The sequence below is a fragment of the Chrysemys picta genome, chromosome 5 (assembly GCF_011386835.1).
Source record: "Chrysemys picta bellii isolate R12L10 chromosome 5, ASM1138683v2, whole genome shotgun sequence".
NCBI lineage: Eukaryota > Metazoa > Chordata > Testudines > Emydidae > Chrysemys > Chrysemys picta.
In genome coordinates this window covers 58,925,609-58,938,018 of record NC_088795.1, presented here as the reverse complement: position 1 = coordinate 58,938,018, position 12,410 = coordinate 58,925,609, and the positions used below count along the sequence as shown (strand labels likewise).

The 12,410-nt window shown below is 45.0% G+C and overlaps 1 protein-coding gene across 5 annotated transcripts in view; it reads right to left on the bottom strand.

Annotated features, from left to right (window-relative positions):
* Positions 1–11,998, bottom strand: part of DCLK2 (doublecortin like kinase 2) — a 153,967-nt gene extending 141,969 nt beyond the window's left edge. For 3 of the 5 annotated variants that reach the window (XR_006174410.2, XR_006174411.2, XM_008166100.4), the window contains exon 1: positions 10,611–11,975. Coding sequence is in view for 3 of the 5 variants with exons in the window: in XM_008166100.4 (XP_008164322.1) it covers positions 10,611–11,031 (421 nt within the window). In the remaining 2 variants the exon portion in view is untranslated. Of the gene's footprint in view, positions 1–10,610 lie in introns of all 5 variants that reach the window. The other 2 variants (XM_008166098.4, XM_008166099.4) reach the window with 2 other exon arrangements.
* Between the last annotated feature and the right edge of the window lie 412 nt (positions 11,999–12,410).

Below are 12,410 nucleotides of genomic sequence, written 5' to 3'. Positions count from 1 at the left end.
AAAGCAGTTGCCAAATATCTCAGTGCCTTTCATGGCATGAACATTATACATCACAGCCAACTGGCTACACATTTAAGAAGCAAGCCAGAAGTGTTCGGATGTCTCATGATCAAAAACACAGGTTGCTAAAGGAAGATTTGCAGATATTCCATTTAAACCTCGCCATTCTGAACACAGCCTTACAGTTCTAGATTCCCCCAGACTTCAATACGAGTTTTACTCAAGTATTAACAGCAAAATCTGACCCTCTGTATTCACAAGATATGATGATCCCATTCAGTTATCTCAGTTCAGAATAGGTGTAATGCAGTTCACTGTACTTCCTGGAGTGTCAATGAGTTTGTCTTAGAGATCTCAGTATAAAATGTTTCCAGTAACTGCTTTGCCATATTTTCTATATGTTGGAAGCTGCATAATGATATAATGGGAAAGTAAGTATGAACCAGCATCCACTATCACAAGATGCTTCCATCTAGTTCTCCTAGATACCATAAGTTGTCTCCTAGATACCATAAGTTGTCTCCAATTTTACACATACTAATATTTAATAGCATTCCTCTTTCCTGCCCCCAAATTTCAGCAAAAACAACAATTATCAAGTAATAAATAAAGTTATGATGGAAATTTTAACTACACAAAGTTTAGGGAATTCAAGAAACGAAAGGGCCAGATTCAGTTCTCATTTACACCGGATTTGCATTAAGGTAACAGATCAGAATCTTCTTCATAATTTCCAGAACCCTGGTAGTTCAGTTTCCTTTTTAAATGCAGTTAAAACTTCAACCATAATATTGCAATATGGAGCTTTTCATGCTTCTTTTCCTTGGTTTAAAATAAAATAAGAGATTTTTATAATCATCACATGAGATGCAAGACTGAACTGCTCCAGATATAGAGCAAAGGCTAGTCTATGTACCTAAATATTAGACACAGTCAAATAAACACAGGTGGGTGTGTGGGTGTGTGTGTGTGTATTTTTTTAAATCAGATATGCGTATCTGAATAGCCATATTTAAATTGATAAGCTACATTGGGCATGTGCACTCTACTATTTTCAAATGCTTATAACATTTTTCAAATACGTATTCTTTTTTCTCAAAGTCAATAAAGTTTACATTCCTGACTGAGGATTGAGGACATACTAATTTTTTTACAACAAAAGAGCTTGAGTTCTCAGAATGCCAGCACAAAGAGAGAACACTGAGTCCCATATTCACAAAGGGCCTTAGGTGTTTAAACCCCTGACTTAAGCACTTCAGTCCCAGTGTGATCCACAAAACTGCTCAGCTGCCACTTAATGCTGCGGACACCTAAACTGACTCAGTGCCTAAATTTTCAGGGTAAAAAGTTCCCTGGGCACCTATGGCTATGTCTACACTAGAGACCTTACAGCAGCACTACTGTAACGCTGCAGCTGCGCCACCGTAAATTCTCCCCTGTAGCTGCTCTATGCTAACGGGAGAGAGCTTTCCCGTTGGCATAATAGAACCACCTCCCACAAGCAGTGGTAGCTATGTTGGCAGGAGAGGGTTTCAATCTCTCTTATTTAAATATGTATACACAGTGGAATAGCTTCAAAAGTCATTGGGCCAGAGAGTGAATGACTCTGTAGAGTTCAGTTGTTAGGGTATCCACTTCAGAGGTCCAAGACCCAGGGTCCACTCCCCTTACTCCAATCACTCTTTATTGGTACAAAGTGAACTAGCTTCAAGAGGAGAAACTAAGGGAGACTCAGAATGTTCCATAGCTCAGTAGTCAGAGCATTCTTCTGAAAAGTGTGGGAGACCCCTGTTCAAATCGTCTGTCTCAGGCAGAGGGAGGAATTGAACCTAGGTTTCCCACATCCTAGGTGAATTCTCTAATCACTGAGCTAAAAGTTATAACAGCTATATCTGCCACCTCCTCCAACCAGTTTGTGTAGAGCAAGGCAGGCACTTAACTACTATCTGTAGAACTGGAAGGGACCCTGAAAGGTCATCGAGTCCAGCCCCCTGCCTTCACTAGCAGGACCAAGTACTGATTTTGCCCCAGATTCCTAAGTGGCCCTCTCAAGGATTGAACTCACAACCCTGGGTTTAGCAGGCCAATGCTCAAACCACTGAGCTATCCCTCCTCCACACTACAGAAAAAGAGTTCCCTGGCTGTGGATCAGAGATAGGTGCCTCTCTGCAGCCCAGACTTAGGCACCTAGCACTGTGATGAGGGGCTTAGGATTCCACCACTCTCCCCCATCTCCCATTCATGAATTTCAGCCGTTTCCCACCTACAATGCTGGTTTTGATGCCTCCCACTCTTAGACACCTCTCTCTCTCCAAGTTTTGTATAGGCCAGGGAGTCTAGGCACCTAACACAGGCTTTGTGGATCCCAGTTGTTGTTTCAGTGATTTTCCTAGCACTTAGAAGTTAAGTAATGCAGCGCCAAGTCCCTTTGTTGATTCAGGCCTAAATTCAGGTAAAAAAGCAGCTAAACTAAAGTTACTGAAATTTTTAAATAATCTGCCTTTAAGTAGAGTACAAATATGAAAGAGCAGCCCAAAAGGCAATTTTTTCTGCAAATGTACAGACACCTAAGATGTCAACTTAGAGTGAAAATGCTTCGTAATTATAACTATAGCATTAGGTTAAAAGAACCTATGTGCACTCCTGGGAGATGACAATATGAGGGGGGTATCAAGTGTATTCTACTCAATCTCTGAACAACAGATTTGGAGAGTTTTGGGGTGAGATATGGCCATTGGTCTGCCTTTGTGAGGTGTTAATGGGCTTCTATTATCTCCTGAGACTGAGATAAAGTGTCCTGCTTCTTAGGCTTGGTCTACACTAAACCCCCAAATCGAACTAAGGTACGCAACTTCAGCTACGTGAATAACGTAGCTGAAGTCGACGTACCTTAGTTCGAACTTACCGCCGTCCAGACCCGGCAGGCAGGCTCCCCCGTCGACTCCGCGTACTCCTCGCGGCGAGCAGGATTACCGGAGTCGACGGGGAGCACTTCTGAGTTCGATTTATCGCGTCCAGACAAGACGCGATAAATCGAACCCAGAAGTTCGATTGCCTGGCGCTGAACCAGCGCGGTAAGTATAGACAAGCCCTCAGTGAGAAACTACACAACAGAGTAGAATAGATGATACAGTTATGAGTGTCCCTAGAGAAAGAGCCATCAGTCCACATTTTTTACAAGTGCGCTACTTTGAGGCGCATAAGTCAAAGCAGGCATCTGGTTGCCCTTCATCTTTCTGTCTCATAAGCCTCAGCTCATTCTCACAGCATCCGGTACATCTAATAAGGATGCAGACAGGTCCCTGTTCAAACTCTTTCTGCCTGACTCTTTCGTAGTGCCAGATACTACTGATGATTCTTTAAATTGGATGGTCAGAAGGAATAGTCATTAGAGTATCCTTTCTCTACTTCATACCACAAGGAGACCAGATTTCCAGAGCACTGGTAAACTTCATTTTCCTTCCTTCCTGATTTCTTAGGTCCTTGGACAACCTACAAATGATCATGTTCTTGTCCTCAATCTACTTAAACTCCCCAGATACAGACCCTTTGAGAAGCTAGGATGCCACTTACTCATTCTCACCTACTCCTTTCTCTGCTTGCCCCTGCTCTCACCTTCCATTTTGTAAGGGGGTACAGATGAGAATTTTCTGAAAGGCATGATTAAGGCCACAGGTTATCAAGCTTGCTGATTCTATCATTTGGCTTACCCACAAGAAGTAGACACCTACCCTGAGAAACACTCCATAAACTTCAATTTTTTCATATTAAGTAGATCCCCAGTGGTGGTTTTGTTCATATCACAACAGTTTATTGCACTAACATTTCCTATGTAAACTGAAAACACTGCATCTCTCCAATACAGTTAACATATATTTGAGAGATGCAAATATTTTAGAAGCATTGCTTAAAAAAAAAAGTATCTACCTTCCTGTGTTATACCAGCCAAATCGTCCCTATCCTTTACATTTTTTTATGATTTCTGAGGTGCCCTGGCTTTTGGCTTCAATGCAAGAAGATAATTGTGCCTTCTGCAAGCAGTGAAGATACAAATTGCCAGCTGGTACTAGCATCTGGTTGTTCTGGCACAAGGAAAGATGTTCTTGACCTACTTGGTAAAAGCATACATCAGTTATAATCTTGAGTACTTTAACAGGATTAACCCGATATTGTGATATGCAGTAATAATACTCAAAAGAGTAAGTACTTGGATCACTCACTAATTGGTTCCCACCAATGCTTTCTTTCTTCTGCTCCCTGCTAACATGAAATAGCCATCTCCTCAGGACAGATAAAACAATATCCTGGGACATTGCTCCCTGCCATGGATAATGCAGCTCTACTGAGAATCTTTCTACATCCTCCCAAAAGGCTTCTGTACATGTACCTAGCATCCTTGACAACTTTGAGTATGTTGCCAGTGGTGCTGACATACCATAAGAGGTTTAACTATAGCTGTTGAAAGCAAATGCTATTAAGAGTATTTGTGCTATGCAGAGCACTAAAGATGCCCTATCACTTGCCACATCAGAATGCCTGTTTCATCAGTGATGAAGACCACTTTTTCCTAGTTCTTCCAGAAGTCCAAAATAATCTCCTGGTTAAGGCCAAGGAGCCTCAATATTTTCCTAGTTCCAGAAAAATCTAAGTATGAGATGAGAGGCTGCATGACCAGTAAAAAATAAAAAGTAAAACAGAAGATGCTAAAGAAACAGAGAGAGTCATGAGCACCAGCTTCTGCCACTGTGAAGAATTATCGTGTGTTTCCACTCCATTCCTAGTGTCTAGACAACAGTGGTAATATGAAGTCATTTCAAAAATTAAAAAACTAGACACCTATCTAGACATCTCAGATATACCTCAGTTTCTGCAAACTGATCTTATGTCCCACACTCAACCAATTAATCATTGGGAGTGGGAAGGAAGAGATAGAGAAAGTAAAAATAAATAATAATAATAAATAAAGGTTGTTCCACTATGGCTATATAAAGGTGAAATATAAAAATGCACGTGGGAATCCTATTACCCCAAACCAAAAATATTTTGTTGGTGTCACATATAGTAAGTGTGTGCGTCACATCAGCAGAAGGATGGGGAGAAATTACACACACAATATCCCGCTGTGCTCAAACAAGGATATATACTATAGAGGTGAGAAACATGGGTTTAGCAAGAGGGTGTATCCCAAATAAAATCTTATTCTCCCTATTCCCAACAGCTCACACTATTGATGAATTTGCCAAGCACATTTGGGTCCTGTATATTAAAGGACACAGCCCTGCTTCCATGAACTCCAACATAAGCAGAATCCAGAACCTTAGAGATTCCTCTTGTGACGGGTTGGATCACAGAAACCCCCTTGGGAGCTGCCACCCGATGTGCAAAGACTACCCCTGCTTCTGTTTTCCCTGCCAGCTCAGGACTCCAGCACCCTGTCTTGCTGAGCCAGACACTCCTGTCTGGCTCTAACACAGACCCAGGGTCTGAATCACGTGTCCCAAAGCTGCAGGTTTACCTGAAAACAGCTCACAGTAGTGTGCTTGTCTTTAACACTCAGATGCCCAACTCCTAATGGGGTCTAAACCCAGATAAACCCGTTTTACCCTGTATAAAGCTTATGCAGGGCAAACTCATAAATTGTTTGCCCTCTATAACACTGATAGAGAGATATGCACAGTTGTTTGCTCCTCCAGGTATTAATACATACTCTGAGTAAGTTACTAAATAAAAAGTGATTTTATTAAATACAGACAGTAGGATTTAAGTGGTTCCAAGTAGTAACAGACAGAACAAAGTAAGTCACCAACAAAATAAAATAAAATGCGCACATCTATGTCTAACCAAACTAAATACAGATGATTTCCTCACCACTCCCTTTTACAGGCTAATCTCCTTTTAGCCTGGGTCCAGCAATCACTCACACCCCCTGTAGTTACTGTCCTTTGTTTCAGTCTCCTTCAAGTATCCTGGTGGGGGTGGAGAGGCTCCTTCTTTAGCCAGCTGAAGACAAAATGGAGAGGTCTCACACAGGTTTAAATAGACTCTTGTGGGTGGGGACCCTCCTCCTCCCTCCTATGCAAAGTCCAGCTCCAAGATGGAGTTTTGGAGTCACCTGGGCAAGTCACATGCCCCTGCATGACTCAGTCTTTACAGGCCGATGCCATTGTCCACATGGTATCTTGCAAGTCTCCAGGAAGACTTCTTATGTGGATTGGAGCATTCCAAGATGCATTGTTCTCCAAGTGTTTCCTGATCGGGTACTTAACCTGGCGAATTCCTTCCTAAAGAACCTGACCAAATGCCTCCCAAAGCTTACTTAGAAACCAAGCAAGCATACAGCCCATATTCTTAACCTAGGGTGACCAGATGTCCTGATTTTATAGGGACAGTCCCGATTTTGGGGTCTTTTTCTTATATAGGTTCCTATCACCCCCCACCCCCATCCCGATTTTTCACATTTGCTATCTGGTCACCCTATCTTAACCTCAAGTAGAAAATGATATATATATACATGTACAAATAGGATGAATAGATATAGTAGACCATAACCTTTACGGAGATATGTTACCTGGCACAGGCAGCACAAAACATATTCCAGTTATGTCATACATACATTTATAAGCACCCCCTCCCCATAAAGCCTTGTGGGGTACACTGTCACACCTCTCTCCTCACGTTCTATGCAGGCACCTGAGTTGTCAAATTGACAATCCAGAGATATTTACATTTACTGGAGCTGGGGACAGACCAGTCTCTGTGGAATGTGCTCAGCATCTCTGGTCCAGCAGAGCACGAATTTGCATGCCCTTCAGAACATGATGCGAAGCATGTTTAACTAGACTTGTTGAAGGATGTGAAATTTTTAAGTGCCAGTTGTTAGGTTACAATTATTGTTGTGATGTGTGTTGTTGAATTTGTTTGTGGCTATACATAAGTTATATACATTATATACTATATACATTAAACAACAACAGAGTGTCTGATTTTTTTTTTTAAATTCTTACTGTATGTGCCCAAGCCCACAACAAAGCATGTAGCGTCTCAATTTAGCTGATACAGAATATCATGACACAGGGTTTGATCAGCCAGTTCTTATATGCCAAACTGACAAACAGCAAATTTGCCTTAAAGTGCTCATCTGCACTGGATCTGTCTAGAGTTGTAAAGAGCGACTCTGAGCTGAGACAAGCTTAACACAGCACCTACTGGCTTGGTCACAGAGGCTGGAGGCTCTCTTTAGGCTCACATGATACAGCTCAGAACTCTTGGGGCTCCAAGTATCAGCCGCAGAAATGGGCAGAACGTACAAACAGCTTGTTCTGCCAACAGAGATATGAAGGACTGAGGTAGGTGGCTACATTGGCTCTGGTACCTGGCCGTCAGTTACCATACACAAGAGCCTTCCACTATATTTACAACATATGCACCTCTACTAATGGTGTGGAGAATTCAAGTCTACTGCCAATGTTCTTTAGAAGCATTAATTCCACTGTGGATTTCCATTCAAGTCTGCTTGGTCAGAAAGGAAGAGCAAGTGTTTCTCCACCAAGCTGATGGAGTCCTGACTGCAAAGGAGGGTTTCTATGGGCTCTTATAGATGGTAGAGTCATTTTCTGTACTCTTTTCCCTGCCCCTCCATGCTTCCTGCCTCAGGGTTTTCTCTTCTCTATATGCATGGTAAACAGATCTATAACAGAAACTAATGTTGGTGAAATTTGGTGTGCTAATTGGAGCATATGCTAATCCAATCATGACACAGAAGGACTTTTTGAATATTCCTATAAGCTGTGTTGATCATGGATAAATGAGCAAATTAATGGGAATTTTTTTTCCTTTTATTTTACTTAGAGAACCATGAAAGTGATGTTTCAATAGTGGTATTATTGTTGTTGCTGTGCATCTGATCAATAAAACAAAAGGGCACACTCAATGAGCATATTACAAAAGAGAGACAAATACTGGCCTCATTTGCACCCTTAAAACCCCACCTAAGTTAATAAGACTGCAGAGTTTGTCCTGATGATTCTAACCAGTACATGGAAAAAAAAAAAAAAAAAGATACTATGGACGAAAGTTTATAAATGATCAGTTTATAAAACTGATAGGAATCAATCAGTTTTAACAATAACTGTACTAAAAGCCACCTAAAACAGGCAATCCCTCCTTCATGAAACCACTTTAATAAGCATTATTTTTTTGGCATTAAATTTATTTAACTATTATTTAAAACAGGTGTGGGCAAACTTTTTGGTCCGAGGGCCACATCTGGGTATGGAAATTGTATGGCGGGCCATGAATGCTCACGAAATTGGGGGTTGGGGTGTGGGATGGAGTGAGGGTTCTGGGGTGGGGCCAGAAATGAAGAGTTCAGGGTGTGGGAGGGGGCTCAGGACTGGGGCAGAGGGTTGGGGTGAGGGCTCCAGCTGGGGGTGTGGGCTCTGGGCTGGGACCGAGGGGCTCAGAGGGTAGAAGTGGGATCCGGGCTAGGGCAGGGGGTTGGGGTGCAGGAGGGGATCAGGGGTACAGGCTCTGGGAGGCACTTATCTCAAGCAGCTCCCAGAAGCAGCAGCATGTCCCCCACTCTGGCTCCTACGTGGAAGCGTGGCCAGGTGGCTCTGCGCACTGCCCCATCTGCAGGCGCTGCCCCTGCATCTCCCATTGGCCACGGTTCCCAGCCCATGCGAGCTGCGGGGGTGGTGCTTGGGGCGAGGGCGGCATGTGGAGCCCCTTGGCTGCCCCTACGTGTAGGAGCTGGAGGGGGGACATGCCGCTGCTTCTGGGAGCTGCGTGGAGCCACGGCATGTGCAGAGTGGGGCAAGCCCCAGACCCTGCTCCCCGGCTGGAGCTCAAGGGCCAGATTAAATCATCTGAAGGGCCGGCCCGGATGTGGCCCCCGGGTTTGCCCACCCCTGACTTAAAAGATCACTTTTACTAGGCACCCATTTTTAGACTAGAGATGGGCAAACTTCTATTGTCTAATTTCATATTCACTTAAACATCTGAGGTGACATTCTGGCCTCATTGACTTAAACAGGGCCAGGATTTCACTCCTGGTATTGGGAAGAATGACTCAAATGATACTGAAAATTCTGCTTAGGCAAGACCATGAAAGAGAGACCACAGGGGGAATAAAGTCCAATTTAAAAAAAAAATGGAAAAAATAAGTAGAGAGCAAGCAACTAATGAAAACATTGATGGAAACTATCTATACATCATATGCAGAGCACCCACTTATACCAGCCTAGCTATTGCATACCCAAACATGCAGCACAGGTACCTTTTAAGTAGAATTTTTAATTAAATAATCCCTTTTTAAAAAAAGGAGATTGGAGGAGGATTATGGGTGTTGCCTTATAGAGAAGTTTGCAAAAACAAGGATTAGTCTGCAAGAACACCACAAGATTCTCCTATCCCTGCTTAAGGCAAGTGCCATTGCCTTACAAATCAGAGAAGGAGTCCTCTTCAATAAGAGCAATTGCCCATATTTTTAAAATGTATTTCGGCACCTAGAATGCAGATGGCTACCTACTGAGATTTTCAAAAGTGCCTCAGCACCTGGCTCCCATAAATTTTAATAGGAATTAGGCACTTTTCAATATTCCACTAGATGCCAAGCCGCATCTTTAAACACCTTTAAAAGTTTGGCCCGTCAGATCCTAAATGTCACTGAAAGTCATTAGGGTCTTAGTCCTAAGTCACTTCTGAAAAAGGGACTTACGCCTCCAGTTTGGTCCATTAAATGCCAAAATATAAATAGCAAGGCTCCTATAGGATGACTGTTTTCAGAGTATTTTACAATGCAAGGGCTTTCTCTTGTTCTGAATAAGTCTGAATTGCCATGGGTGAAACAGCAATATTGACATAATGTTATGGGAGTTAAATTAAAACATTTCCCTTCCCAAACAAATAAAAAGATATCTGAAATACATCCAGAAAATTTATTACTAATCCTATAGTTGAAACAAAATATCAGCCAATTAGTTAATCACATCAGATCAAACAAACACACACTACCATAGGGTACCTCTGGGTAAGCTGCAGGGAAACACCAGTGAGAAGGGGCTGGGGATAGATAGGAAGGAGAATGGTGTAGGTAGGGGAATAGGCACAGAACAAAAAATTGAGTTCTAAACGTAGCTCTTCCACTGACTAGGCTTGTGGTTCTGGGCAGCTTCTCTGCACCAGTGTCCCTCTAAAACAAGGTTAATACTTACCTACCTCCTAATGAAGATTCATTAGTTTTTGGTTTTTTTTTTAAACCTCTACAGATGCAAAGGAGCCAAATTCCACACAGTTACACCCATGTAAATCCAGATTAACTCTGGATTGAAGCCAATGGAGTTACAGAATTCAACCCTAAGTAACTAGTCTTGCTAAGGTGCCTCGTGGGTTTAGACAGAAAAACCACAACGGGAGAACGTGAATGCCTTGTGTAGATGGGGTGGGACTGGGAAGGCACAGCATGCTGGGGGAATAACAAGAGAAGGTACCTTACAGGAATACAAGGTAAGATAAGAGGTCAGACCATCCTGAGCAATGCTCCTCTCAGGAGCCAGCCATCCTGTACAGCCTGGACTTTACTCCTCAGCAGCTGCAGGTGTCTCTCTTACCTTCCACTAGCTCCTCCAAGCTGGTGAGTTTCCTGCTGCCATCAATGGTGTAGATGGTGCGGACCCCCTGGGGCAGGTTCACATTGTCCGACAGCGACCTGGTGAGTTCGATCAGGAGAGCATCGAAGGAGCGAAAGCGGTCGCTGGAAACGGCAAACACCAAGCCCTTGAAGTACCTGTCCCCATTGCGGTAGAAGCGGGCTTTCTTTGCTTTCTTCTCCGAGCTGAGGGCCTGCAGCGTCCGCGTGCGGTAGAAGCTGCAGTGGGCGCTGTGCGCGGGGCTTGGGATGAGCCCGTTCCCCTTGGGCCCGGAGCTGCTGCTGCAACTCGAGCCGGTCCCCGCTCTGCGAGCCCCCGAGCGCTGCTGCCTTTTGTCCCGCTCCTCAAAGTGCTCCAGCTCAATGCTCCTGTTGCTGGCCATTTATTGCTTTATTTATTGCACCTCCCCCTTCCAACAGCTAGTCCCCCTGACTCCACGGGGCCAGAAACCTGCCACTAAGCCTGGCTCAGGGCATGCAGATACAGCGCGCACCTAATTTAGCATCACACCGAGCCACCCCGCCTGGAGAGATATGGCGAGAGAGCTGCACCTACCCCGCTCAGTATTTACACCCCTGAGCGCCAACGTTGCCCTTGGGACTAGCTGTCCTGCGGTGTGATGATCTTTGCCCCCCTCTTAAGGCACACATGCACCCACTCACAAACACATCCTGCTGCCTGCCTAAGGAAAGCCTAACTCCGCATCTCGCGGCCCGGCGCAGCAGCAGCTAGGACACAGGACACAAACTTCGGGAGGCGGAGGAGTTGCTGGCTCCTAGCTGTAGCCACGCAGCCTCACACAATAAAGAGGATGCTGCTAGCCATGATGTCCCCAATCATGCCATTCTCTGCGGTGGGGGTGGGGAAGACATCTCTCTCCCGCCCGCTCCCAGCGCCTTCCAATCCGAAATGCCCAGCTCCAATTGCCCACCACAGCGCGCCGGGAGCCCGCGGGGCTAGGATCACATGGGCGGATTGCAGGCAGGGGGATGCCTCACGCGGCTGCAGCTCCCCCGCTACCGCATTCGCCGCTCGCCCACAAGGCGCAGAGGAGAGACACAAATCCAGCCTCCTCTGGGAGCAGACAGCCCCCTCCCCAGCGCTGCAACAATCAGCCCCCGAGTCCGCGGTCCCGCCCTGCACAGCTCCAGCGGGTAGGAGCAGCAGCTGGGGAAGGCTGTTAGTAGAACTGCCCTGTAAAAAAGCAAACGCCCAGCCCCTAGCTTCCCTCCCCCTACGCCTTTCTATGCCGGCGACTTCTATAGCCGGGCGCTGAGGCTCCAACAGGAGGAGCGAGCTGCGGCTGTAACCCGGCCATTCCGCACTAATGGCAATGCAGCGTGTGAGGCAGGCGAGGGCTTCTCCCGGGTCCTAAACAAACACCACTCCTACAGTAATGAGCCCAGCGGGGTTTGAGCACAAGCTGCCTGTTATCAACCCCATTGTAAGCTGCACTCTCGCTCTAGCTTGTATCTAGGGCCCTACCAAATTCATGGCCATGAAAAACGCCTCAGGGATCATGAATTCTGGTCTTTTGTGTGTTTTTACCTTATACTATACAGATTTCACAACATTTCTCCAACTGGGGGAGACCCAAAAGTTGCAGGTGAGTTGCAAGATTATTTTATGGGGTAAGCACAACCTCACTTCTGTGCTGCTTCGGAGCTGGGCGGCTGGAGAGCAGCAGCTGTTGGCCAGGCACCCAGCTCTGAAGGTGGTGCCCAGCCAACAGCAGTACAGAAGTAAGGCAATACCATACCA